The sequence below is a fragment of the Salvelinus namaycush genome, chromosome 16, assembly GCF_016432855.1.
Source record: "Salvelinus namaycush isolate Seneca chromosome 16, SaNama_1.0, whole genome shotgun sequence".
NCBI lineage: Eukaryota > Metazoa > Chordata > Actinopteri > Salmoniformes > Salmonidae > Salvelinus > Salvelinus namaycush.
Genome location: NC_052322.1, coordinates 16633309 through 16659697, shown reverse-complemented (window position 1 = coordinate 16659697; position 26389 = coordinate 16633309). Strand labels below are relative to the sequence as shown.

At 45.8% G+C, this 26389-nt stretch overlaps 1 protein-coding gene across 1 annotated transcript; it reads left to right on the top strand.

Moving 5' to 3' along the window:
- Nucleotides 1–525: 525 nt before the first annotated feature.
- LOC120061084 (pleckstrin homology domain-containing family G member 5-like) lies at nt 526–26389 on the top strand. Its single transcript, XM_039010612.1, has 16 exons — nt 526–583; nt 1518–1617; nt 1894–1954; nt 2377–2468; nt 2918–3054; nt 3563–3568; nt 5523–5695; nt 19923–20114; nt 21183–21353; nt 22269–22364; nt 23151–23462; nt 23692–23979; nt 24141–24260; nt 24487–24619; nt 24854–25109; nt 25288–26389. The coding sequence occupies exons 1-16, from the start codon at nt 541–543 to the stop codon at nt 26387–26389; spliced, it is 3282 nt and encodes a 1093-aa protein (XP_038866540.1). The 5' UTR covers nt 526–540.

Sequence of the window (26389 nt, the reverse complement as noted above, 5' to 3'; positions counted from 1 at the left end):
CCCCTACCCATGTCCTCCACCCCCTGGGCCAGGGATGCCACCCCCTTGGGCTGCTGTCCTCTGGAGGGGCTAGGGGGAGGTCTGTCTGGGTCTGGCCACAGGTGGAGAGGGTCTAATCCAGCTCCCTTCTGCTGTCTGTCTGCCTGACTGGATGGCTGGCTGGCTGGCTAACTCTAGTCAGAAGACCTCCTGTGCGCTGCTTCCATGCCTCTGTGATGGTGTAAACAATGGCTTGGGTCCTGGAGCATTAGGCTGTCTGTCCTGCCGTCAGGCTGATGTGTATGTATCGTTATACTGTGACCTGTCTCTCTGTTAGCCTACTTGACCTCCCCAGGCTAATTGCGAGCTTGGGGAGGAAGTGTCTGGCGCGCGAGACTACTGGCCAGGTTGATTGGTACATCTGCTGTACTGACCCTCACCCCTCTCTCTCCCTCTCTCCAGGTGTGCCACCACCCAGAGTGCCTGGACCTGAACAACAAGAGCCCTCTTCACCTTTGTGAGTCATGTGACTCCCGCTGCCACCCGGAAGACACAGAAAACATGCACTTTGACCGACACCCGCGCTTTGACCTGCAACCCCAAGGTACACAACACTACCCACCACAACACTTACACACCCAGACGTCCTCTCCACTACATTTAGTGCCCGATCCTACACTCAGGTCAGGTCATATGTAGTGTTGGGAGTAGTGAACTACATGTAGTTCAATTAGTAATTTAACTATATTTTGAAGTAGCTTGGTGGTAGTTTAATAAATTCAAATCTTGGTAGAGTTTTCAGGAGTTAGCTTCACCGCTACATGGCAGAAAAGTAACTAACTGCTTTTCTTTTCAAGTAGGCAGTTATTTCCTTTCTTTTTTCGGCATCAGACCTGCCTAATTCTCACTTGAAACAGTTTTGTGTTTAATAGACTAAATTACACATTCTGTCAGCATCTGAATCCAGAGTGATCTGTTCTTGCGATTTGTAGTCTATGACATTTCAGAATTGGACATGATAATTTTTCACAAAGTAGTTTCTTTTCGAAGTAACTATTTTTCTTAAGAGTAGCTTAACTTATATAACTTCTTCCAGTGTGAAGTAATTGCTAGCTTGGTAAACTATATTTTCAGAGTAGCTTCCCCAACACTGGTCGTATGATAGGTCAGGTCAAGGTCCGCAGAGCAGCACTTGTATCGAAACTGTTGAGTCAAAGAAATGTATTTCCCCAAACCATATTACATGCATAAGAATAAATTCTAGACCACCTTCCTGTTCAACCACTGACTTCCCTCCACCCGGGATTTATTTAATTTAATTTTTTCAACTGTGTTCATGTAAGATATGAGACTGTCTGACTTCTTCTGTGCTCACTGAACTGATGTGTTAGTCGCGACTGCCTTCCACAGAATTGATAAACGTTTAGAATTTCCTTTTAATATTTAGTCAGGCTAGATTAAACTGGAAGTACCTGTGCTATTAAGGAAAAGTGTTATTAAAGATCTCTAACAGATATTCTGTGTAACCCCCCTGAAAGGTTCCATCCTGGCCCGGAACGTTTCGACGCGCTCCTGTCCCCCCCGCACCAGCCCCCCCTCTGACCTGGAGGAGGAGGACGAAGGGGCCAACGACCGAGGGTATGTCACTTCCGTTATGTCAACTATCCAGACATCATCACTTTGTCTGTCTGTCTGTCAGCATGGCGCTCGTCATTTTGGTTTGAAGGACAAAATGTACGCTAGACGAGTGAGGGGAGTCGTCTTTGACTGCACTGCTCTATTAATATACGATAGTTGTGCTTGTGTTGACCTGTTATTCCATAGGTGTTTCATTACACTATGGGAGTTAATATGAGAATGATTTATTCAATATTTGTGTCAATTAATGTGCAAATGACTGTTTTTTTCCCCCAGGGAACGTAAACCTGGGGGGTTGAAGTTGGTGAAGAAGAAACCACGGCGACGGCACACTGACGTGAGTATTGATACAGGCAGGCAGGGGTGCGACGTAGAAATACACCCCTTAGGAACCCACATCTCTCTACCTCAGTTCCTAATAGTATTGGGTCAAGTCTATTGGTCTGAACAGAGCTGACTTATTGTATGTGATGGAAAGTTGTAGATAGTATGATGATCACAGTGCCAACATGATTGCAGGCTTCATGCAGCAGCAAACATGTTTCTTTGAGGCTGCGTTAGTTCTCTGTGGCAGCCAAGGAGTGATATATAATGGTCTCCGACGGGCCGTTCCTGAGTAGTCTTAGCCAGCCAGCCAGCCTGCTTGCTAGTAAAGGGCCTCCCTGTGCATCTACTGAGAAAGAGATCACTACAGGCGTTCAGACTAAGCTCTTCAGTTCGACAGCCGTTAACTTCCACTGTGTCTGTCGCCCCCTGCAGGACCCCAGCAAGGAGTGCTTCAGCCTCAAGTTTGATCTGAACGTTGACATTGACACAGAGATCGTCCCCGCCGTGAAAAAGAAGACCTTAAGGTGAGAAAGAAGGCGGCTGGGGAGTGGTGGGGTCATTATGAATGGTTTGACTAAGCCTGTAGGGCAGGGATCATCAACTAGAGTCAGCCGCAGGCTTATTTTTTCTTCTTGAGCGGAAGGTCAACATGGAACATAATTACAAATAAATGTAGACTGTAAATTGACAGCAAGAAGCCCAAATGGATATAATAGTTGATTTAAAACTTTTGCTTGCTTTTGTATACTATCACATTTATCGCTCTATTATCCGTGAGAGTATTTTTGGAACAGATTTCCAAAATAAAAATCACTTGGAACTGATTTTCTCGTGTTTTTACAGTTTATTTGTATTTTTTATGTCCAACAATTAAACTTGGCGGGCCAAATACAATCACGGGCGGGACGCCAGTTGGGAAACCCTGCTGGTCTGTTAACTCTGTTCTCTTTGTCTCTGTGTTCCTCTATTCCAGGGAGGTGCTGGGTCCTGTGTTTGAGCGTAAAGGTATTGAGTTATCCCGGGTAGATCTGTTCCTGGACCAGTCCAACACTCCCCTGTCCCTGAACTTTGAGGCTTACCGCTTCGGTGGCCACTATCTCAAGGTCAAAGGTAACTGCATCAGAGGACCAGTCAGCATCCATCAGAACACCACATCTTATTTTGCTTCCCTCAAGTTTCACAATTAATAAAATAGAATAGAATATATGAACTAAACTCAGCAAAAAAAGAAACGTCCTCTCACTGTCAACTGCATTTATTTTCAGAAAACTTAACATGTGTAAATATTTGTATGAACATAAGATTCAACAACTGAGACATAAACTGAAGAAGTTCCATAGACATGTGACTAACAGAAATGGAATAATGTGTCCCTGAACAAAGGGGGGGCGGGGGTCAAAATCAAAAGTAACAGTCAGTATCTGGTGTGGCCACCAGCTGCATTAAGTACTCCAGTGCATCTCCTCATGGACTGTACCAGATTTGCCAGTTCTTGCTGTGAGATGTTACCCCACTCTTCCACCAAGGCACCTGCAAGTTCCCGGACATTTCTGGGGGGAATGGCCCTAGCCCTCACCCTCCGATCCAACAGGTCCCAGGCATGCTCAATGGGATTGAGAACCGGGTTCTTTGCTGGCCATGGCAGAACACTGACTTTCCTGTCTTGCAGGAAATCGCACACAGAACGAGCAGTATGGCTGGTGGCATTGTCATGCTAGAGGGTCATGTCAGGATGAGCCTGCAGGAAGGGTACCACATGAGGGAGGAGGATGTCTTCCCTGTAACGCACAGCGTTGAGATTGCCTACAATGACAACAAGCTCAGTTCGATGATGCTGTGACACACCGCCCCAGACCATGACGGACTCTCCACCTCCAAATCGATCCCTCTCCAGAGTACAGGCCTCGGTGTAACGCTCATTCCTTTGACGATAAAGGCGAATCCGACCATCACCCCTGGTGAGACAAAACCGTGACTCGTCAGTGAAGAGCACTTTTTGCCAGTCCTGTCTGGTCCAGCGACGGTGGGTTTGTGCCGGTGAGGACCTACCTTACAACAGGCCTACAAGCCCTCAGTCCAGCCTCTCTCAGCCTATTGCGGACAGTCTGAGCACTGATGGAGGGATTGTGCGTTCCTGGTGTAACTCGGGCAGTTGTTGTTGCTATCCTGTACCTGTTCCGCAGGTGTGATGTTCGGATGTACCGATCCTGTGCAGGTGTTGTTACACGTGGTCTGCCACTGCGAGGACAATCAGCTGTCCATCCTGTCTCCCTGTAGCGCTGTCTTAGGCGTCTCACAGTACGGACATTGCAATTTATTTCCCTGGCCACATCTGCAGTCCTCATACCTCCTTGCAGCATGCCTAAGGCACGTTCACGCAGATGAGCAGGGACCCTGGGCATCTTTCTTTTGGTGTTTTTCAGAGTCCGTAGAAAGGCCTCTTTAGTGTACTAAGTTTTCATAACTGTCACCTTAATTGCCTACCGTCTGTAAGCTGTTAGTGTCTTAGCGACCGTTCCACAGGTGTATGCTCATTAATCGTGTTTAATCGGGAAATCGTGTTTAATCCCTTTACAATGAAGAGCTGTGAAGTTATTTGGATTTTGACTAATTATCTTTGAAAGACAGGGTTCTGAAAAAGGGACGTTTCTTTTTTTGCTGAGTTTATATTTTCCCACGGAATCTACCTCTGTCTTTTGGATTTTGTTTTGATTCTAAACCAACCAAGGTACAATGTGTTTCAACTTTTGATTACTACCCTGCACTGACAACTAGATTTTTAGGGTTAACGAAACATGAAACAAACACTAATCTAATTAATTGTTCAATATTAGAGAATATTTGGCTTTTCTTTTTACCCGCAAGCATTAAAAATGCCTGGGTGGGACAGATGGCAGGGCCTTAGTTTCCTGTCTCTCCCTTGGATCAGAGGAAACTGGACAGGGCGTCCCCCATCTTGGATCCCTGCACGAGACTTATCTGTAGCAGCAAATCATCAAATATTTTTTATTTGTCACATGCGCCGAATACAACCGGTGTAGACTTTACTGTTAAAATGCTTACTTAAGAGCCCTTTCCCAACAATACAGAGTTTAAAAAGTAAGAAAATGAACAAAATGAAAATAGTTACACAATAAATAACAATAACGAGGCTATATACAAGGAGTACCAGTACCGAGTTAGTGTGCAGGAGTACGAGGTAGTTGAGGTAATATGTACATGTAGGTAGGGGTAAAAATGACTAGGCAATCAGGATAGATCAGTGGAGAATGCTGAGGGGAGCACAGTTCTTAATAATGGCTGGAACAGAGCGAATGTAATGGCATCAAATCACGTGTTTTGATGTATTTGTCTTTTATACAATCCAATGTTTAAGAGGGATTTAAGGCTGCCCACTAGATTAGAGATCCTGTTTTGGAGCCCGCAGAGAGAGAACTTCAACAGGAAACTAGAGCAAAAAAGAAAAGAATGTTGATATGTTTTTTTCGGGATGTACTTTTCTCTTGCAAATAACTAGCTTCAATAAAGATAATTTTAAAACCCAGGAAGCTAACCCTCCATTGTTGGTTCCTCCTCAGCGCGGCCAGGTGATGAGCTGAAGGTGGAGCAGGGGGTGAAAGACCTGCGGTCGCTCAGTCTGCCCAACATGAAGCCCTCCTTGGGGGAGCAGAGTCCCTACATCCTTACCCTCTGTAGTGAGAGGGTGGAGCACGGATCCCTTGGACGCAAGGAGAGCAACGTCGATCTGCTGGTCAGTGCAGCCTCTACAGTATGTTCTCACTCGCACACTACACCAAATCTCCTCTCTCCCTCTCTCACACTCACATTAAACACACACATACACATTAAACACACACAAACACATTAATGCTGTCGCTAAATACATTCATACAGACACTTGTAAGCACACTTAAACTATAAATCCTGTCTGACTTATACACAGCCACTACCCACTCATCTCTAAAACCTGTTGAAACTTTTGTTGTGACTTCCTCCCACTTTCCATATTCTCACCCTTCATCCTGTGATGCCTTTTCTTCATGTAGTGGATCATTCTATGTAGTGATAATAAGCCAGTCATTACCATTACCTCATCCTCCATTACCTCATCCTCCGTTTACCTCTATCTTTCCTCCCATCTGAACACTTAAACCCTGCTTATCGATTTCCTCATAACCTCTGTACTGTGCCAGCCTACACTATGTTTCCTACTAGCCTGGGCTGTGCCAGCCTCCACTGCAGCCCTCTGAGCCTGCTGTGAGACTGGTGACCTCACGCAGGAAGAGGCGCTGCCTCTGGCCGCTTCCTCCGACTGACAGGAAGGACCAAGAAGTGTTCCCTTTGGCCTGGAGAAGAGGTGCTGAGAAAGGGTGGCTGGCTGCTCTGTTGGACAAGGGGTGAACTGGCACCCTGGTACTCTGTGCTAAACACAGGCACGCTTTCCATAGCTGTGTATCGCGTGAACCGACTGACTGATTTGACACCGGACAAAGAGAGAGGCTTAAATGATCAGGCGCAACCTTCCCTTAATATAATGTCTGTGGTTGGTGCTATGCTCTTGCACATTGCTTTGAAGCTTGTGTGGACTAGCCCTCTGTGGTTACAGAGTGAAAAACAAGTCCATGGGTGTGAACGGTGAAGCGCCCTTCAGACAAGTCTAGACCCACTCAACACTCACACACGCAGGTGAGACAAGGTAGCGTTGCGTGCACTGAAAACATGGACGTGATGTCATTGCGGCCGTGCCCCTGGTCTAGGAAGCGGGTAGAGGTGTGGATAAAGCTGAGGTTGCTGTAATGTAACAGGGCTTTAGTGTCCGTCTGTCTGTGGATGGGTAAGTCACCAGCCTCGGACATTAAACATGGGCCTGTCTGATTAGTCAGAAGCTTGGTCATACTGTTCCTTTCCACTCCTGTCTTTGTTTAGTTAGAAGTGTCTCATTCAGTCAACAGTTAATGCTTGACAAGTCCCCTTAGGTAAAATTCATTGGCTCTTCTTGGCTACTAAAAATCCTTATGCTAAGAAATGTTGCCTAGTGCGACCGTGTTGTGTACATGTAATGAATTGTTGTATCATCATCTCAAACCGACAGCTCTTGATCCCATTCTCTTGATGCAATTCTCTCCGTGTCCTCAAGAGGGAGATAAAGAGTAGAGAAAGGCTACACACTTTTCATCCTGTAGGATAGGAGCTCAACACTGTGCCATGCATTTGCTTAATATAGTATTCCAGCAGAGCACAGGGTCTGGTAGAGAAAAATGGAACATGCCGAACCTCTTCAGCCCTTTTAAATTACACACGGACCATTCCAAGCCTGCCTGGCTGGCTGCTCTACCGTACAGAAGACTTTGCTCCAGGTAGTTAAAATATTTATCTAGCGACAGGATACAGCTTGGCATAACAATGAATTGAGCCAGGCAGGCTTCAAATATACCAGACAAATTCTGCTTCTCTTAAAGGAGCGTCCGTTGTGCACAAAAGGGATATTACAAGTTTGTAATATTATGTGTGCCATAGAGCTTGGAAAGTTAGAGGTACTTGCAGCCGATGATTTGCCTGTCGACTCAAGCCGAATTCTTCCGCTGCTCTATCGTTCGCTACATACTTCAGTCTGAATCTGCCAGCGTTGAATTTGTTTGTGGTGACAACGGGCCTTGTTCAAAACAAAGTCATCAGCGTTTGAATCGTCTTTAACCAATCAGAGTATCAAAGCCGATGACGAATGTTCAAAACGTTGCTTTGCCCACGTGTGTTCTGGCTCTTGCCCAACCCATCGGTTTCTGTTTTCACATTGACCTTAATCACAAATACACATTATACCTGTTCACCCATTTCCACCTCCCCAATTACCACCGTTGACGTCTCTCACCAGACCAGAGAAGGCAAAGGCCTGGGATGGGTAGGGCTGTGTAGGGCTCATTATCATGTGATGGCACGTAGATACTAGATACTCAACCTCCCACCAAATTCTGTGCAATGCTCACACAGTCCCAATGCAATCCCCATGCCCAGCCAGAGCTTAGCACTAACCCTCTGCCTACCTACCCAGCTAGGTCCGAGGTAGAGGATTCCTGGCTCCAGAGGTACTGAGCAAAGATTACTGGCACCTGGAAAAGCCCATGGCACAAATGGTGGTAGACTGGCAGGACTGTGTCTGCTACCTGCCAAGAGGTTAAGGTATTAGGCACAGGCTAAAGTTAGTGTTTATAAAAGTTTGACCAAAGGTGAAATTACTACTAGCATAATTGTGTTCTAAGAGTTCTAGTTTAATTTTGTACAGGCTTTGGAAAATGCTAGTCGCTGTACCATTTATTGATAATCTAAGCTGTTGGCGACCCCAGTCACCTGCTTAACAATAAGTACTTCAAACAGAATGCGGTGGATGCTTGGTGTCTTTTGATTTACATTCCCTAGCTAGATCACATCTATAGCAGTGATCTTTGGACTTTCTTTAAGGCCTTTATGTAATTTGCACCATTTGGTTGCCATAGATAATAATACAACAATGCCAAGGCCGGTTAACAGTACAGAGAATACGATTCACCTGCTCAGAATGAAACTGCGTTTGACAGATATACAGACTCAGTACAAAGCCTTGTCACTGTGAACTCATCTGACCTTGGGTAAGATAGACTAATATCCTCCAAAATATATTCTCTTCTACCAGGTGATTCTTTTCAGTATGTCGTATCCCATAATAGTATTGTATTGGATGAATGAAAATGTGAATGAAAAGCCATCTACCAATGACTGTTGTGGAATGTAATGGTGCACAAATTCCTGATTGAGAAAAAGCAGTCCAGTCCAGTACAATAGAGCACAGATGGAAATGTGATTTTAGATGGAAGACTCATGGCAGTCTCTCCACATCCTCCCACATGTCCATCCGTCCTTGTCTACAGTGTTAGGTGAGAGGACTCCCTTATCTAACAGAATTTCAGATGACCCCCCCCATTCTAATCAGTCAGTCACTCTGTAAATTAGATGTTGACATGGGGTCGTAATGATATAACCAGTAGGAACTCTATATACACACACACACACACACACACACACACACACACACACACACACACACACACACACACACACACACACACACACACACACACAAACCAAGTCAACCAGGGCTTTTGTTCCACCCAAGGTTCATAGTAGAAGGTGAAATGATGGTCCACCCTAGAGATGTCTGAAGGTGTCTGTGGAACTGGAGTGGCCAGAGGGAGAGGGAAGACTTGTGTAATGGATAGGTAGTTAGACTGGGGGATGGGGATAAATATATGAACTGTTCTGCCTGCGGCTATGGAACCCTGACCTATTCACCGGATGTGCTACCTTGTCCCGGACCTGCTGTTTTCGACTCTCGCTCTCGCTCTCTCTCTCGCCGCACCTGCTGTCTCTAACTCTGAATGGTCAGCTATGAAAAGCCAACTGACATTTACTCCTGAGGTGCTGACTTGTTGCCCCCTCTACAACCACTGTGATTATTCTTATTATTTGACCCTGCTGGCCATCTATGAATGTTTGAACATCTTGGCCATGTACTGTTATAAAACTCAACCCGGCACAGCCAGAAGAGGACTGGTTTCCCCTCAGAGCATGTTTTCCTCTCTAGGTTTCTTCCTAGGTTCCTGCCTTTCTAGGGAGTTTTTCCTAGCCACCAAACGCAAGCAATGCACATCTGCATTGCTTGCTGTTTGGGGTTTTAGGCTGGGTTTCTGTATAGCACTTTGACACCGGCTGATGTAAAAAGGGCTTTATACATTAAATATGATTGATTGATATTACAGGAGTTGAATAGCTTGGAGGGTTCAAGGAACCATAACGCAGGCAGCCCTCATCTTTTAGAGGAAGTAACATAGATGTGACTCGCGAGCATTCCACTGTACACCCTCATCAGAGACCCTAAACACATGCGCGCGCACACACACACGCACACGTAGACAATATTGAAGTTAATAATTATAATTCAGACATGCATGTTTGGTTATATTATACAGTATTAATTTAAATGTATTATTAACTGACTTTAAAAACTGTAGGACTACAGTGTCCTGTGTATTGATGAAAGTCCTTTGATGGTAGCAGGAAGAAGGTTAAGGGGAAAAACAGTTGTCTTTATTTATTTCTCCTTGACCTCAGTGTCATTTTCCCCACTAAGCACAGTGCTCACATGCATGTCTTTCCCCCTAGACTACAGTAGTGATTGTTCTGCTCAGAATAGGCTAACAAAATGAACAGCTCACTCATTTCAGGCCATCAAACCTCTGTGTGAAATACACAACGAGGACAATCAGCAATTTGCGCAAGAGTCGTTTGAATAACAACGGGGAGGAGTCACACGTGTGATCACGTTTGAGGATCTCCGAGGACACAGTCAAATGAATAACCATTCATTTACATTTTTGCCATTTAGCAGACGCTTTTATCCGGAGTGACGTACAAGAGCAATTAGGGTAAAGCACCTTTCTCAAGGCCACATTGACAGGTTTTTCACCTAGTCGACTCGGTGATTCGAACCAGCCACGGTTCGGTTACTGGTCCAACGCTCTTAACCGCTAGGCTACCGGCCACCCAATTCACACATCTCAGCTTAACTAAGAAGAAAGAAATTGACATATGAGTAACTTTCATGTTTTTGTTCTTATACTTTAATAGACAACTCCACTGTGAAAATGCTGGATTTTGTTTGATATTTCATTGCTCTTGGATATTAGATGCTGTAGTGTAGATGTGGTCCACGTTGGTGATTTAAACAAGTACTGTAAAGCAGTGTCATTAAATAGTGCAATGCTGAACCGTGTCTTCAATTGAAACCCAAGTTGTGTATCTAACTATCCCTAGCTGGCATATGCATTTCTAATAGAAGGTTTGTTTATCCAGCATGAATGGGGATATTTCTGTGTACTAAGTGTGGTGTTATGTGTAAAGTGGGCCTACTGTGTTTGTTGAGTATGCTGGGCCAGGTGGGGACTGATGTCTGCTGTTTACAGCCTATCAGGGCTGGGAGCTCCGTTATGACTGGGCGGGGCTAGGAGCCAGTTGAACTGCTGCAGGAGCAGTAGCTGTGTGTTAATGTGTGCGACTTGGATAGTAGAGTGTGTTGAGGCTTGACGAGAGAAGGGAGAACACACAGCATTTTTATGATATCAGTGTGATGGTTGACCTGCCAGGAGAGACAGAGATTCCGGGAACTACTGCTCTTGTGACTGACAGAGGAAGTAGCTATAACCCTCCTTCACCTCAGCACTTCACTGTGCTTTGGACTCCCTCTCTCTGTGGATTTTGGTTGGATTCTTCCTCTCTTTTTTGAGCTGTCATGTTTTTTGGATCTCGTAGAGACTTTTTGGGGATTCCAGATCTTCCTAAATTAATGGTGACATTTGGACTTTTGTTGGACTTGTTTTGCATCTACAGTAAGTGAGGATGAGAATGTTGCGTTTTAATCGCCTCTCGTCCTGGTATAGTTGGGACCTGCTGCATGTGGATGGTATTCCTGAGGGTCTGCCTGAATCAGCCCCTCTCCAGAGCCCAACGCCAACACAATGTCAGGTGAGACAGACAGACAGACAGACAGAACCACCTGGTCTCTGTACCTCTGTGCTTGTAGTATTTAAGTTGATTTTAGACAAGATGCCAGTGTAATGTATGCCAGCTTAAATATAATGCTTAGGCAATGATTGCTGTAGTTTTGATTTGACACAACTTTACACAGCAACTGCATGAGCAGAATTCTCAATCTGTAACCTTAGCCAAGGGGGAGATTTGTATCTGATTTATTGATCTTTTGGCCATGAGCATGATGGGGAAAACCTCAGCAGGGTAGTGTGTGTGTGAGATGAACAGTGGAGACTCCAGTCATGCTGGTGGGCCTGTGTAGGGACACATTTGGAATCCCATTCTGACCATTGGCCTGTATTATCAGTGATATCTGGTTTACCAGGTGATGGACGATTCATCTCTTCCACTTTTTATGTCAATGGTTCTTTGTATCCACCATGGCACTGGCTATGGTCATGTGTGTGCAAATACATGTTTTGCCTTTTTTCATGCATTTCAGTGTGTGTGGGTTTGTGTCCATGTGGCCAGGAAAGTTAATGTCACACTGTTTTCCAATCGTTAATTAGCCTGCCTGATCAAGGGGCCTCTTATCGCTGAATAACAACAGACCTGAAAGGCCAGTAGTGTGAGTGGGGGGGGCGACATGACCGTTCTAGCTACTTTCAATACAATCCTCCACCAAGGCCCCTCAGGGGTTTTGGCACCTAAAAGATTTCCCCATCCAAACCATGGTTAAGACCACAAACGGCAGAGATAAGATAAGGAGCCGACTCGACACAAGACTTGATATCATTAACCTGCTTGGAGCTGACCGTGACTGCAGACTGCTGAGGGCCACCAACCCTAGTTCCCAGACCTGTCAGTAGTGTTGTAGGTCAGGGTCCTCTCTGTTATTAATGAAGGGTGACCGAAAGGTCTACACAGAGGCCAGGTGAAACTCATGTAAACACCATCGTTTAGAGAGGGCTGGTTAGATAGACAGGGCCACACAGAGATGTTGGTAAAACAATAAACACCATTTAGAGAGGGCTGGTTAGATAGACAGGGCCACACAGAGATGTTAGTAAAACAATAAACACCATCATTTAGAGAGGGCTGGTTAGATCGACAGGGCCACACAGAGATGTTGGTAAAACAATAAACACCATCATTTAGAGGGCTGGTTAGATAGACAGGGCCACACAGAGATGTTGGTAAAACAATAAACACCATCATTTAGAGAGGGCTGGTTAGATAGACAGGGCCACACAGAGATGTTAGTAAAACAATAAACACCATCATTTAGAGAGGGCTGGTTAGATAGACAGGGCCACACAGAGATGTTAGTAAAACAATAAACACCATCGTTTAGAGAGGGCTGGTTAGATAGACAGGGCCACACAGAGATGTTAGTAAAACAATAAACACCATCGTTTAGAGAGGGCTGGTTAGATAGACAGGGCCACACAGAGATGTTAGTAAAACAATAAACACCATCGTTTAGAGAGGGCTGGTTAGATAGACAGGGCCACACAGAGATGTTAGTAAAACAATAAACACCATCATTTAGAGAGGGCTGGTTAGATAGACAGGGCCACACAGAGATGTTAGTAAAACAATAAACACCATCGTTTAGAGAGGGCTGGTTAGATAGACAGGGCCACACAGAGATGTTGGTAAAACAATAAACACCATCATTTAGAGAGGGCTGGTTAGATAGACAGGGCCACACAGAGATTTTAGTAAAACAATAAACACCATCGTTTAGAGAGGGCTGGTTAGATAGACAGGGCCACACAGAGATGTTGGTAAAACAATAAACACCATCATTTAGAGAGGGCTGGTTAGATAGACAGGGCCACACAGAGATTTTAGTAAAACAATAAACACCATCATTTAGAGGGCTGGTTAGATAGACAGGGCCACACAGAGATGTTAGTAAAACAATAAACACCATCGTTTAGAGAGGGCTGGTTAGATAGACAGGGCCACACAGAGATGTTAGTAAAACAATAAACACCATCGTTTAGAGAGGGCTGGTTAGATAGACAGGGCCACACAGAGATGTTAGTAAAACAATAAACACCATCATTTAGAGAGGGCTGGTTAGATAGACAGGGCCACACAGAGATGTTAGTAAAACAATAAACACCATCGTTTAGAGAGGGCTGGTTAGATAGACAGGGCCACACAGAGATGTTGGTAAAACAATAAACACCATCATTTAGAGAGGGCTGGTTAGATAGACAGGGCCACACAGAGATTTTAGTAAAACAATAAACACCATCGTTTAGAGAGGGCTGGTTAGATAGACAGGGCCACACAGAGATGTTGGTAAAACAATAAACACCATCATTTAGAGAGGGCTGGTTAGATAGACAGGGCCACACAGAGATGTTGGTAAAACAATAAACACCATCATTTAGAGGGCTGGTTAGATAGACAGGGCCACACAGAGATGTTGGTAAAACAATAAACACCATCATTTAGAGGGCTGGTTAGATAGACAGGGCCACACAGAGATGTTGGTAAAACAATAAACACCATCACTTAGAGAGGGCTGGTTAGATAGACAGGGCCACACAGAGATGTTAGTAAAACAATAATCACCATCATTTAGAGAGGGCTGGTTAGATAGACAGGGCCACACAGAGATGTTAGTAAAACAATAATCACCATCATTTAGAGAGGGCTGGTTAGATAGACAGGGCCACACAGAGATGTTAGTAAAACAATAAACACCATCATTTAGAGAGGGCTGGTTAGATAGACAGGGCCACACAGAGATGTTAGTAAAACAATAAACACCATCATTTAGAGAGGGCTGGTTAGATAGACAGGGCCACACAGAGATGTTAGTAAAACAATAATCACCATCATTTAGAGAGGGCTGGTTAGATAGACAGGGCCACACAGAGATGTTAGTAAAACAATAAACACCATCGTTTAGAGAGGGCTGGTTAGATAGACAGGGCCACACAGAGATGTTAGTAAAACAATAATCACCATCATTTAGAGAGGGCTGGTTAGATAGACAGGGCCACACAGATGTTGGTAAAACAATAAACACCATCGTTTAGAGAGGGCTGGTTAGATAGACAGGGCCACACAGAGATGTTAGTAAAACAATAATCACCATCATTTAGAGGGCTGGTTAGATAGACAGGGCCACACAGAGATGTTGGTAAAACAATAAACACCATCATTTAGAGAGGGCTGGTTAGATAGACAGGGCCACACAGAGATGTTGGTAGTTCTGAAGAAAGACAGCTACTCCAGGTGATTAGAGATGACCTGAATTTGATGGCTTGTAGTTGATCTGCCATGTTATGAGAAAGTATTTTCTTAGTCCTATCTGTGTAGAATAAGTAGGCACACTTTATTTGTTGAAACAGGCACTACAAGGGATTTTCCCCTTCAGGTCAGTACTGGGCATTTGTTTCCTTGTTACAGTCAACCAGGAAAGCGTTGTGGAAAGTTGTCTAGACATGCAAACCAAAACAGAGTTGATTGAGGAAAACATTTTTTTTAAACATTGTTTCAAACTAGCGATGGGTTGTTCATGAACGATCAGCTCTATTTTCGGTGAATGTCGAGAATCTTATCTGTGAAAGAGCCGATCATTTGTATCCCTGATTTGAATACTGCTATTACTACGTTTTGAGCTCCAGACTAGGGCTGTGACGGTCATGGAATTTTGGACGACAGTCATTGGTCAGCCAAATGACCGCGGTTATCGTTATGACCGCGGTTATCGTTATAACCGTGCGAATAGCAAAAAAACAAAAACATTCTGACTCCTTTCCTTTGCTTTTGACTGCTGCTGCAAGGATGTGGGCATTGCCTAGGCAACCGAAGACTGCTTTGCTACAACACCTTGCTTGTTTTAGCAAGGAGCAACAAAATGTAATTACATTTACATCATTTAGCAGACACTCTTATCCAGATTAATTTACAGAGCAAATTACGGTTAAGTGCCTTGCTCAAGGGCACATCGACAGATTTGTCACCTAGTCGGCTCGGGGATTTGAACCAGCGACCTTTCGGTTACTAGCCCAAAACTCTTAACCGCTATGCTACCTGCTGCCCCTTTGTCACATTGTAGAGTCCATGTTGCCGCCCACATCAGTAGTTGTAGAGTGTTAGAGCAGAAACGGACTCAACATACAAATGCCCGGCCATCCTGTCTTCAGTCAGCTGTTCGTTCCACACAACAACAAAAAACATTTCATTTTTAACGGCTATGACCAGGGCATAAAATTAACTTTTTGGTTCACCAGCCACTGTGGCAGGTAGATTTAAAAATATACCAGCCACTCAGATTTTTTTACCAGGCCAAATATATTTGGCTTTGCCTCATTTACACCAAAAGAACAGATGAGCATGCTTTGTTTCTAAAACAATACATGTATTCCTAGTAAGAAGTAATATGGTATGTTTCATTTCGTTTGTCTTTTAACCAAAATATCAGATACAAAAATGTTTTCCTGACCTTTAAGGGCGGAACGTTACCTTGGTAGCGCGATTTGAGTCATGTTTGTGCCTTTTGAGATTGAGTCTGACGAGTAGCAGCTTGTCTTCTCTTCCCTAGCAGTTGAAACTCATGCATAGAAAAACAACCTTGCTTGTGAACAAAACAATGTAAATAGCCAAGAAACACAAGGACAAAGTCTCACTTCAGACTTTCATTTCAGATATATCAGACCAAATTTTATGCCTGTTGCAGAGCTTCTAAAACTGAATATTTCACTCAGCTCTTCACATGCGCACAGCCTGGCGGTGTTGTAGACCGAAGTGGAATAGGCTATATATGATTCCTAGTTCTTTGACTTTGTGCGATGAATTTACCAGCTATGAAACAAAATGGCAGAAACACTTTGAAAACATCTACTGCAGCATTTATTTGACTATAAATGTGATCATACCTGACTTTTTTCTTCACAAATGCGAGTGACATGCTCACACTGTGGAGCCCTGACCACCTGCCAACGTGGCTGGTGAAATAGACATCTTACCCGCCAATGCCAGAATATACCTGCGTTTGGCAGGTGGCGGGTGTTAATTTTAGCCCTGGTTATGATGGTAAAAAATAATAATGACAGGCTTCATCCATAACCGTCGGTTACACGGTTATATGGTAATTATGCCAGCCCTACTCCAGACAACAATTATCTGTAGATAAGCTATAAAAACATTATCTGAAGATGGTAATTCCTCACTGCAGGAATAATTGGTAGTGAGGAGAGAGCCTCATTCTTGAACACACAGCGTGTTAAAAATATAGTTGTTGAATTTGAACTCACGTTTCATGAGCTGACATAATGGTAGTCAACCTTTTAGGCTTTACATTAGAAATGTGCTGTTTTTCATGGTTTTTCATACCTTTTTTAAGCGCCACTGAATGAAGAGCTGTTTGTGAGCCAAATGAATGGCTCCTTTTTTTTAGGTGAACGGAGCCAAAAGATACGTCTCAATTTAAAAACTTGGAATGCCCATTCAAACCACAACAGAGCAAGACTTTGGTCATTTCACTGTGGTAAAGGCCTAACTAGAGTTCTCACCAATTCAGTAATACATGTTTTTGTTAGGTCACTCAATGCCTTTTTTTCTACAACTGGAGACATTCCCAAATTAACTTGTATGTGACAATCTGCTTTGCTCCCAAAGGCAAAACTCTCCTTGTGAGTCTGTTTCTATATGCCTGGTACATGCGTCATACCATTGACAGCCTGAATACATTTCTGTACAGCTATACTGTAGACTAACAGTTTCGTTTACAATAAGGAAGCATGACAGTTTTGAGTGATTAAGCTGCAAAGCTGTCAGTCAGTTTGGAGGGAAGTGCAGTGGTTTAAAAGAAAAGGAAAGGAAAGGCACGGGGTGGGGCTCTGTGGGGGACTCCCAACAGTCAGAACAAGGAAATTGGACATCAGATGCGGCTCTAAACAAAGGGCCAAAGAGCCACTATGGACAGATGAACAGTTGGCAAGTCTTCTGCAGCACCAGGATGTCTGTTCTACCCTGCAAGCTGTTGCTCTGTCCACACCCCCTTTATGTAGATAAGCGACACACTCATACTTTTCCTGTAGCCCCGCCTCCTCTTCCTTTCCTCCTCAACACAATGGGGCAGGCAGGATCTTCCCGGTTGCTATGACTCCAAGACAGTGGCTGTGTGAAATGCTAGGCAGGCAGCAGGCTCAGTCAGCACAGCAGGCTTCATCTCTCAGCGTTAGGACAGCGGTACTTGAAGGACTACCACAGAGACACACAGAGTTCAAAGATGAGTCCTGGGGTGGTGCTCATGGTGTATTCATGGAGATAGAGTGGCTCTTGTGTCCTTCCTATCAAACATCAAAACCTGGACTCTTGACTCAACTTGGACTCAATTTGAGCAGGACATCTCAGCTCATAACTTGACTTCAGAAGCGCTTTTCTGATGGGGAACAACTTCTAGTTGTTGCAGCTGTCGCTCTCTGGGGCTTTCCCCTCTTAGTCTAAGGGCTCTGGCTCTCAAGTGTGTGTGTGTGTGTATCGCGGATGTATGCGGAGAAGGACGAAGAGAGGTTCAACTTGAGAGAACACTGCAGCTGGTTCCGTTCCGGTATGGGCTGCAGTCAATAAGTCTCTATCCGAAGTATGGTTTTTGTAATCTTTGACATGCCGCTGGTTTCAATGGTGAGTATTATACTGCTTACATTGTGTGAAACGTCAGGGAGCCTTTCCCTTACTGTATCTCTGTTAGAATTTAAAGACGTGTACATCTATTTGCCAGTTTAGACAGTAAGTCTTGAAGTCACACTATGGTATTGCAGTTGTTGGTAGCGAAGGCTTAGCCTACTTCTCTTTGGGTTGGTAGGCATAGTGCCAGGACTTTGGTTTGTACTGTAATGTATTGAAACTCATCATTTCAGAAATGTCCTGCAAATGACTGATACTGTGTCGTTTTTAGTTTTGGTAAAATGTTCGTTATCATATACTAATCTAAAAAACATGTTGCTAAAACTAGAATCACATTTTTCTCACCTACCATGCTCTGTGTATCTGTTGCCAGAGCATTACCACGCTAAGCTAATAGGAATTTAGCCTCTCCAGTCTAGCCCAATGAGGTGCTGTCACTAGCACAGTCCAGAGTCTCTCTCTCTGTCGGTCCACTTCCTGCACCTGTGTCCTTGTCCTCTTGGCCGAGATCTCCCAGAAATCCCCCCTGGTCAGAGCTGGATGAGAGACCACACTGTTTGCTCCACCGAAGCAGTTAAATCTAAATATAGTGGATGGGAAATTATGCTGGAGTCATTTGTTACTTTCCCTCTCGATCTTATCCCACGTTGATACTAAAACAGAGGAGGAAAACCTCCTCCGATATGAAGTACAGTTTATACTACTTTGGATAGGAGGAGAAGATTGTACTGTACTACAACGATTGGTCGAGAAGGGGTTGCTGCATGAAAGCCTTTAAAGAATCCCGAAAGGTAATACATTTTGAGCAGTGTTGTTTATAGATGGGTACAGTAGATAATGTGTGTCTGCAGAGAGAGAGAGTGGTTTGCTATTGCTCCTCTCCATCCGACAGTTTGTTTACCACACCACTGCTCAATGCTAACCAGCCTCTTTTGTGTACATTCTCACTATGGATCTTGTACTGTAGGCGGAGACCTTATCCTCTGCCTATGATTTGTTAGCCACCCAGAATGACTTGACAGGGAAATAGTGGGGATTGAGAGCAGTGGATAAGAAAGCAGCCGTCAATACCATGGAATTGATGTTCCTTTCTACTGTAACATGAACTGAACACGGGTCAATGGCCCAGCGACTCCCTAGTCCCCACTAGCAGATTACACTGCACTGACACACCGTCTCTCTCTGATGGCAAAAAAACAACTGTTTCCTCAGATACTGAGGCCTGAGGAGGCCCATGTTTGTTTGGTTTCCCAGCCGGACGATGCTCGTGAATTGGATTGAGATTGCATGTTTAAGGCGCGCAGGCCAGCGGGAGGGCTTGCTTGCTCACAGGGTAGCAATAGTGATGGAGCAATGCAGTGGATTGACTCCAGCCGTCCGCCTGTTCTTATGGAACAGCGTCTCTCCCCCCCCCCCCCCCCCCTGGCCTGCTCTCTTTCCCTCTGTGAGGTAATTAGTGTTCCGTCTCAGGAAGTGGCATTCCTTCCCTGTGGTCCTGTTTGTGTCTGAACGACAGTTAGGATGTTAGGATTGCTTTAACAGCTCTCCTGCTGATGTCATCATCACTTAAAAAATTCCCTCTGTTTCCTGTTTATTCTCCTCATGTGTTTGACTTTTTCCCTCCCATCTTTGCTCCTCTCCTTTCGCATGAGTTGCTATTCTTCTTACCGTCTCTTGTTTCTCTTTCTGTTTCGCTCTCTCTCTTCACGGTGACTTCATGTAAACCCGCTTTTAACTCGGGTCTCTCCTGGTTCTTGCAGGGTCAGGCACGTCGCAGGAAGAACATAACAGAGTTCCTTGGGGACGCCAGCATCCCGTCTCCGGACTCCCTGACCGCACTGAGCGGCTCTCTGCCCAGTGTGGGGGCTGGACCGGACAGCTGGAAGAACCGCGCCGCCAGCCGCTTCTCTGGCTTCTTTAGCTCCAACACTGGAGCAGGGGCCTTTGGCAAGGTGAGGGGTAAGGCCTGGTCCGGGCCGTCAGAGGGGAAACCTAGTAGAGTGAGGGAGGTGGTGTGTTTCTGCGCGCAAGCGTGTGTGTGTGGTACGGGGTTCAAAGGCCATATCCACTCAGCTCCCAGTGAGATCACATCCCTCCTCTCCAAAGCCTCTGAATAGGCTCACACAGCAACCTTCCACTAAACAAATACACTAAGTAGCTGTGGTGGAAGTGACCTGTAAGAACAAAGGATTAACATGTTTGAGTAATGTCTATTCAAGAACCTACTACGATAATAACATACCACACACAAGAATGGAAAAAAATAAGATGCAAAAATACGAAATGGCAATAATCCTTCACTTTTATCTCTTAAGACTAACAAAGCACACACACACACGTACATTGTCCGCGCTCCCCTGGGGTCATATCCTGCACAGTAGCAGATGTCAGATGGAGACCGTGTCTGTCACTCACCTGTCAGCTCCCAGGTCATCTCTATTCACCGTGGCCAATGGCCATCATCTTTAACCCTGTCAGTGGCAGGGCTGGGTGGGGGACCACAGAGACCTGCCCCCTCTCCTCTCCACAAAGCAAGGGTGAACCAGGGTCAAACAACCAAATCCTGTATCCCCTTCAGGGGACAGGTCCCCAAAGCACAGTTAGCATCTCCCCGCCCCCTTACCCAGCTCCTCTATTGTCCAAGTGATCTCAATGCACTGAGCTCATTTTCATACGTACACATAAGGCTGCCCTGGCAGGACAATAGTCTGGGTAGCTGTTAAGATTGAAGAATTCAGTGGACTCTTGAGGGTTATGCTTATGCAGGAGGTCAATCTGTTTTACAGTTTTCTTTAAGAGAATAATAACCTCTATCGTAATACAGTTAAAGGCACTGTTCCTGCCTCTCCCCTTCCTAAAGTAATACTTTATTTTTTTATTTAACCTTTTATTTAATACTGACCTTGTGATTTCCTCTAAAGGTGCTGTGCATGTGAATTACGTTCGAATGAAGCAGGAATACATAATTTGCCCAGGAGCTGTGGTTAATGACACGTTTGGGTTTATGCCCATTCTATCAGGAGGTGGATCGCATGGAGCAGCTCCAGAATAAGCTGCAGTCGTACACTCTGTTTGGCCTTCCCAAGGTTCCTCCTCAGCTCTCCTTCCATCACGACTCCTGGGAGGAGGAAGAGGAGGAGACCAGCTTCACCCTGGAGGACAGCTGGACACAGCTACTCGACAACCATGAGGTACGGTAACATGAACACACACACACACACACACACACACACGAATACCAGCACGCACCAAAACAAACTCACCGAAACACACACTCATTCACTGACACATAACCACAAATGCTTAATACAAATACCTAATACCTATTTTTTACTTACAAATTGCACGGTTAGTTAGGGCCTGTAAGTAAGCATTTCACTGAAAGGTCTACACCTGTTGTATTCGGCGCACGTGACAAATAAAATTTGATTTGATCGCATGCATGTAGCTACTCACATATTAAGTCATAAACTGTTCACAATCAGTTCCTGTTTTGGCCTGACAATCTCCCGCCCATCCAGTCCGGTGTTTCCCAGCAACAGGGCGGATAACGTTTACAGCCAGTGTTATACAGCTGTTTATTAAGGTTAATGTGGAGTTGTATAAACGTTACCAGATCAATCCCGTCCGTCTCTCTTCCCGGGCAGAACTCACACCCTTAGAGGTGGGCTCAGGTAATCAGGCAAGATAGACCGATGTCTGTGTGTGATAAGATGCTGTGTGATTGGGGATCAGGGTTTGTGGGGATTTCAGTCACACTCCAACTCAATCAGTGTTTGACTGAGCTCGGTCTAGATGGTATCATTTGTTTGTGACCAGACATGTAACAGTAAAGCTGTTATCTCATGAGTCTGTCTCATGCAGTATGTTCTTAGACATGGCTTATGGCTTTTACCCTATGAGTGTGTGTGTGTGTTGCTACTTTATATGTTCAGACCTGTGTAAGGCTGTTAACTCATGAACGTGGGGGGGGGGGGGGGGGGGTGCATTGTGTTCTTATGTGCAACTCGTGGATAAGGGAGTGTGTCGTCTGTTCACATAGATGTGTATGAGATATAGATGTGCCATTACCTAATGAGTGTGTTTTTGGTTCTGTGTGTTTCCAGACGTTGACCAGACGCCAGTTCCACCAGCAGGAGGCTATCTGGGAGCTCCTGCACACTGAGGCCACCTACATCAAGAAACTACGAGTCATCACTGACGTAAGTGCCCTTTACAAAGTAATTGCTTCTCTCCCTTACACACGTGTACCTCCTAGATCATTTTTGGAAGAACAACATAACCTTCTATGTCAAGTCCAAATGAGCTACTTCCATGAATCCTGCTAAGATTTTAGTTTGGTTAGGTCTGCTCTCTGAGGGCCATTAGTGGCACGTATACAGCGAGTGTACAAAACCGACTGACCAGGAGAATCCAGGTGAAAGCTAGGAATCCTTATTGATCTCACTTGTTAAATCCACTTCAATCAGTGTAGATGAAGAGGAGGAGACAGGTTAAAGAAGGATTTTTAAGCCTTGAGACATTTGAGACATGAGTTGTGTATCTGTGCCATTCAGCGGGTGAATGGGCAAGACCAAAGAGTTAAGTGCCTTTTGAACGGGGTGTGGTAGTAGGTGCCAGGCGCACCGGTTTGAGTGTGTCGGGCTGCAACGCTGCTGGGTTTTCACGCTCAACAGTTTCCCGTGTGTATCTAGAATGGTCCACCACCCAAAGGACATCCAGCCAACTTAACACACCTGTGGGAAGCATTGAAGTCAACATGGGCCAGCATCCCTGTGGAACGTTTTCAGGGCAAAATACAACACCTTGTAGTTCATGCCCCTGACAAATTGAGGCTGTTCTCAGGGCAAAATGGGTTGCAACTGAATATTAGGAAGGTGTTCCTAATGTATTGTACACTCAGTGTAGGTTGTCTATCTCTAGTGCAGTACTTTCCTATAAGATGTCCCATATTGCAACCTGTTCTCCCATGTCCTCTCTTCCTCCAGTTGTTCCTGTGCGGGCTGTTGAACCTGCAGGAGAGTGGTCTGCTGACAGAGGTGGAGCCTGCGCGACTCTTCAGTAACATCCAGGACATTGTGCGTCTACATACGGCCCTGTGGAACCAGGTGATGCTGCCTGCCCTGGAGATTGCCCGGCAGGCCAGGACCCTCCTCAACCCTACAGACCTCCACCACGGCTTCAGGACAATTGGCTCCAGGTTTAAGCCCTACATCCGTTACTGTATGGAGGAGGAGGCCAGTATGGAATACATGAGGTCACTCCTCAGGGACAACGAGCTCTTCAGGATCTACGTCACGGTGAGTCGCAGTCCGTCTGTCCTCCCGATCTCTCTCTGTTCACACTGATAGTGTAAAGTTAAACAACTGCCCACCAAATACTATTTACTAATCTCACAAATACAGCACAGTCAACCAATATCATATACCACTATTACGTTCTACATAGCACTTTTCAGTGTTGTTCATTTAAGTTCCTAGCCACATTTTCTTTAACCTCTAACTCCTGGTCTCTCTCTCCCCTGCGCAGTGGGCTGAGACTCATAAGCAGTGTAACCGGCTGAAGCTGGCTGACATGCTGGCCAAGCCTCACCAGAGACTCACCAAGTACCCCCTACTGCTGAAGGCTGTCCTCAAGAAGACTGACGACTCGCCGTCCCGCGACGCCGTCAGCGGAATGGTGGCGTGTGTGGAGGGCTTCATCAACAGCGTGGACTCTCGGATGCGCCAGCGGGAGGAGCAGCAGAAGCTAGCCGCCATCTCTGGACGCATCGACTCCTACGAAGCAGTGGAGGGGAGCAGCGAGGAGTTGGAGAAGGTGGGCACTCACCACACTCAGGGCTGGCTTCCTGGATATACTGCTGCAAGTCTACTGCTAGACTAGAATCTCTATTGAATTAGATTTTTAGTCCGGGTTGAAATTGTGCAACGTGTTTCTGCTTGGTGTGTAACTCTTCTTCTTCTTGTCTCTCTCCTTAGATCCTGCGTGAGTTCAACCGCTTCGACCTGATGGCTCCTATGAGAGGCACATCACCAGAGGAGACCAGACAGCTCCATTTGGAGGCGGCACTGCGCATGAAGGAGGGCAAAGACAGCAGGGTAAGAGTCTGGCTGGGCTACTTTGTAACTGCTTTTATCTCATTATAACTGTCGCAGGCTGAGAACTACCCATTGTCATTGTGATAGAATATGTCAATGACCAGGGTGATTGGGGAGCAAATTATTTTCATAATATTTCCTTATTTGATTTAGCCTAGTTATTGTACTAGAATGATGACAAGTGACCTGAAATTGACCTGGAAGCAATTCCCCATCCTTCCCACAGATGGAGGTGTACTGCTTCCTGTTCACAGACCTGCTGCTCATCACCAAACCAGTGAAGAAGTTAGAGAAGGTCAAGGTGATCAGACAGCCCCTCCTCATCCACAATGTTATCTGCAAAGAACTCAAGGACCCTGGTGAGTACCAGCATGCAGCTACATTTAAACCAGGGTTCAAGGTATTTGTTTTCTTTCACATACTTCAGCTGTGCTTGATGTCTGGCACAATGGAACCACATGTTAAGCATGTCTGGCACAATGGAACCACTACAAAACTCTTGAAAGTGATATTCCGTCCCATCTGGCACTGCAGACAGGCTCAAGCAAATTCTTGAGAAACATGTTTTGATTAGCTGTTCTCTCTTACTATAGGCTCCTTCATTCTCATCTACCTCAATGAGTTCAAGAGCGCTGTGGCAGCCTACACTTTCCAGGCCAACAGCGCCACCCAGGGGCGAAGCTGGGTTGATGCCATCTGCAACGTCCAGAACCAGCTCCAGAGAATGCGGACTGAGGAGGTTCTCAGGCAGCAGGTCACCCTACAGCGCCGTCTATGCGGAGAGGAAGAGGAGGAGGAAAACAAGAGCAGCTCCCCCTGCATGAGGAACAAAGATCAGCAGGGACCAAGGTACAAACCCAAACAACGACTTAGACATAGTAGAGCTTCATTCTTCTATAAGGACACTGTAGATGTTGATCGGATCTGTGCAAAGATTATTTCATGTGAACATGATCATTTATTGTTAGTGTTTATATTACTAGAACCATTCTCATCATTCTAACGTTTTGGTGTCTTTCTCTTCCAGTCATTCGGATTGCTCCACAGAGACCCTGTCAGTCATGGACATAGGAGAGGATTCAGGGGAGCACCAAAACCCCTCTGCCACAAGCACAGACTCAGGAGGACCCTTAGAAAAGAGCCTAGACTCGGGCACAGTTACCCCACCTACTGGGCCTGAGCCCCTGCACTGCAACCCTGCCAGCCCCCAGGACAACCTTGCCGACCGGGACCCTGAGCCAGAGCAGGAGGGTGTTATGGAGGGAGGGGAGGTTGAGCTGGAGCCTCAGTGTCGCTCTCTGTCCATGGACAGTGCCTACGGTACCCTCTCCCCAGAGTCCCTACTGAGAGAGCTGGACCTACAGACACGACCAGGCCAGAGCAAGGGAGAGGAGACTGAAGAGGAGGGAGAGATAGAGGGCCACGAGGTGGAGGTGGAAATGGAGAACGAAAAGGTGGTAATGAAACTGGTGGAGAAGGAAGAGGAGGAGGATTCAACCTCTGTTGGTTCCCAGCTGTCAGTGGTTCAGTCTTTGAAGCCTCGGCGACGCCCCCCGGTTACGGCCCGCCTCCGCTGCCTCCAGAGCCTGAACATCAAGTCCCTTTCAGAGGACAACCTTCTGCAGCGTTTCCGCGACAATGCACCTGTCTCCCGGATACAAACCCGCAGCCTTACAGCCCAGGACCAATCAGAACACAGGAGCGAGAGGGCGGAATGCCTGGTCCACAGTAAGAGTCTATCAGCCCACGACCTTACTGGGCTGTTTCAGACTGACCAAGACTCAGAGCCTGAGTATGAGGACTTCCTGAGTATGAGCATGCCTTCTGGTAATCTCTGTGACACCCTGAGGAAGGCAGAGGCCCGGCAGGTCCAGAGGGCTCTGGCTGCAGCTGAGGCCTGTGAAGGCAGCAATAGCCAGGCTGACAGCAGCAGCTCAGATGGGGAGATGGTGGTGGCGCCCTCTGGAGGACAGGGGGGGAAGTGCAGTGAGTCGTTCACAGCCGGTTGCCCAGAGAAGCAGTCGTCGCCCAAAAGAAGGAAGACCCATCAGCACAAGAAGCTGACCCTAGCCCAGCTCTATAGGATACGCACCACCCTAGTGCTCAACTCTACTCTCACTGCATCGTAA

Excerpts from the sequence above, each read along its gene's own strand:
- LOC120061084 (XM_039010612.1), top strand. The coding sequence starts at position 541 with ATGCACTTTGACCGACACCCGCGCTTTGACCTGCAACCCCAAG. Across the intron at positions 23,980-24,140 it reads GCAGCGAGGAGTTGGAGAAG|ATCCTGCGTGAGTTCAACCG; the intron begins GTGGGCACTCAC and ends CTCTCTCCTTAG. Across the intron at positions 24,620-24,853 it reads CAAAGAACTCAAGGACCCTG|GCTCCTTCATTCTCATCTAC; the intron begins GTGAGTACCAGC and ends CTCTTACTATAG.